The sequence below is a fragment of the Sinocyclocheilus grahami genome, unplaced genomic scaffold, assembly GCF_001515645.1.
Source record: "Sinocyclocheilus grahami isolate Dianchi unplaced genomic scaffold, SAMN03320097.WGS_v1.1 scaffold678.1, whole genome shotgun sequence".
In the NCBI taxonomy this organism is placed as follows: domain Eukaryota; kingdom Metazoa; phylum Chordata; class Actinopteri; order Cypriniformes; family Cyprinidae; genus Sinocyclocheilus; species Sinocyclocheilus grahami.
This window is the reverse complement of record NW_015505857.1, coordinates 353224-353894: the sequence shown is the minus strand read 5'-3', so window position 1 is coordinate 353894 and position 671 is coordinate 353224. Positions and strand designations below refer to the sequence as shown.

At 46.3% G+C, this 671-nt stretch overlaps 1 protein-coding gene across 1 annotated transcript in view; it reads right to left on the bottom strand.

Moving 5' to 3' along the window:
- Window positions 1–6: 6 nt before the first annotated feature.
- LOC107559216 (E3 SUMO-protein ligase RanBP2-like) overlaps window positions 7–671 on the bottom strand; it is a 73970-nt gene continuing 73305 nt past the window's right edge. Inside the window, 1 exon segment of the mRNA XM_016242966.1 lies at window positions 7–118. Coding sequence (XP_016098452.1) covers window positions 110–118 — 9 coding nt within the window. The 3' untranslated portion in view covers window positions 7–109.

Here is a 671-nt window from a genome sequence, read left to right as displayed (position 1 = left end):
CCGGGTCTGCTGCTTCTGGTCATTTCTGAGGATCTGAGCACCTCCAGCTGGACTCTGTGTCTGACAGACTTCACTGCTGTGAGACAGACCGGCGTCAGTGAGGTCCGGCTCAGGCCTGCTGCAGAAAGATCAACCATTCAGTCAGGCGTGGGTTATTAATGAACCCTGCTTAATGTCATTTTGGGATAGAAAAGATCCTCCTCACACTGCTGCAGGAAGGACACGGCTAGAGTTACATGAAAAAGCAGAGAGTGTTGTATTATTATATGTTTGTGTAGCATGGTGCTGAATAATGAGCCTGATCCATAATACCGTGGTATTCACGTGATGCTTCAGGAAGTACCATGGTAATCCCACAGTAAGGTGTGCTTTCACGTGAGTGTTTGAGCAGACGGACTGTTGTAAAGAAGAACGCAAACGTGCTGTAGCTGTAGGAGTGTCATACTACCATCTCTCTCCTGTGACAGGACACAAACCCCGAGTCGCTGGCGTCTCCGGCGGGCCAGAGCTCCGGCAAATCCAAGGTAAGAGCCTTCACTGCGTGACGCCTCGGATTCAGTGCGTTTGATTAAGAAGGTTCATTTCTGTTATTCAATTTATAAAAGCTCAACTATCTCAGAATTGTTCAATGGAGATCATTTGTTTCTCATTACTTTTTTATATTTTAAGAA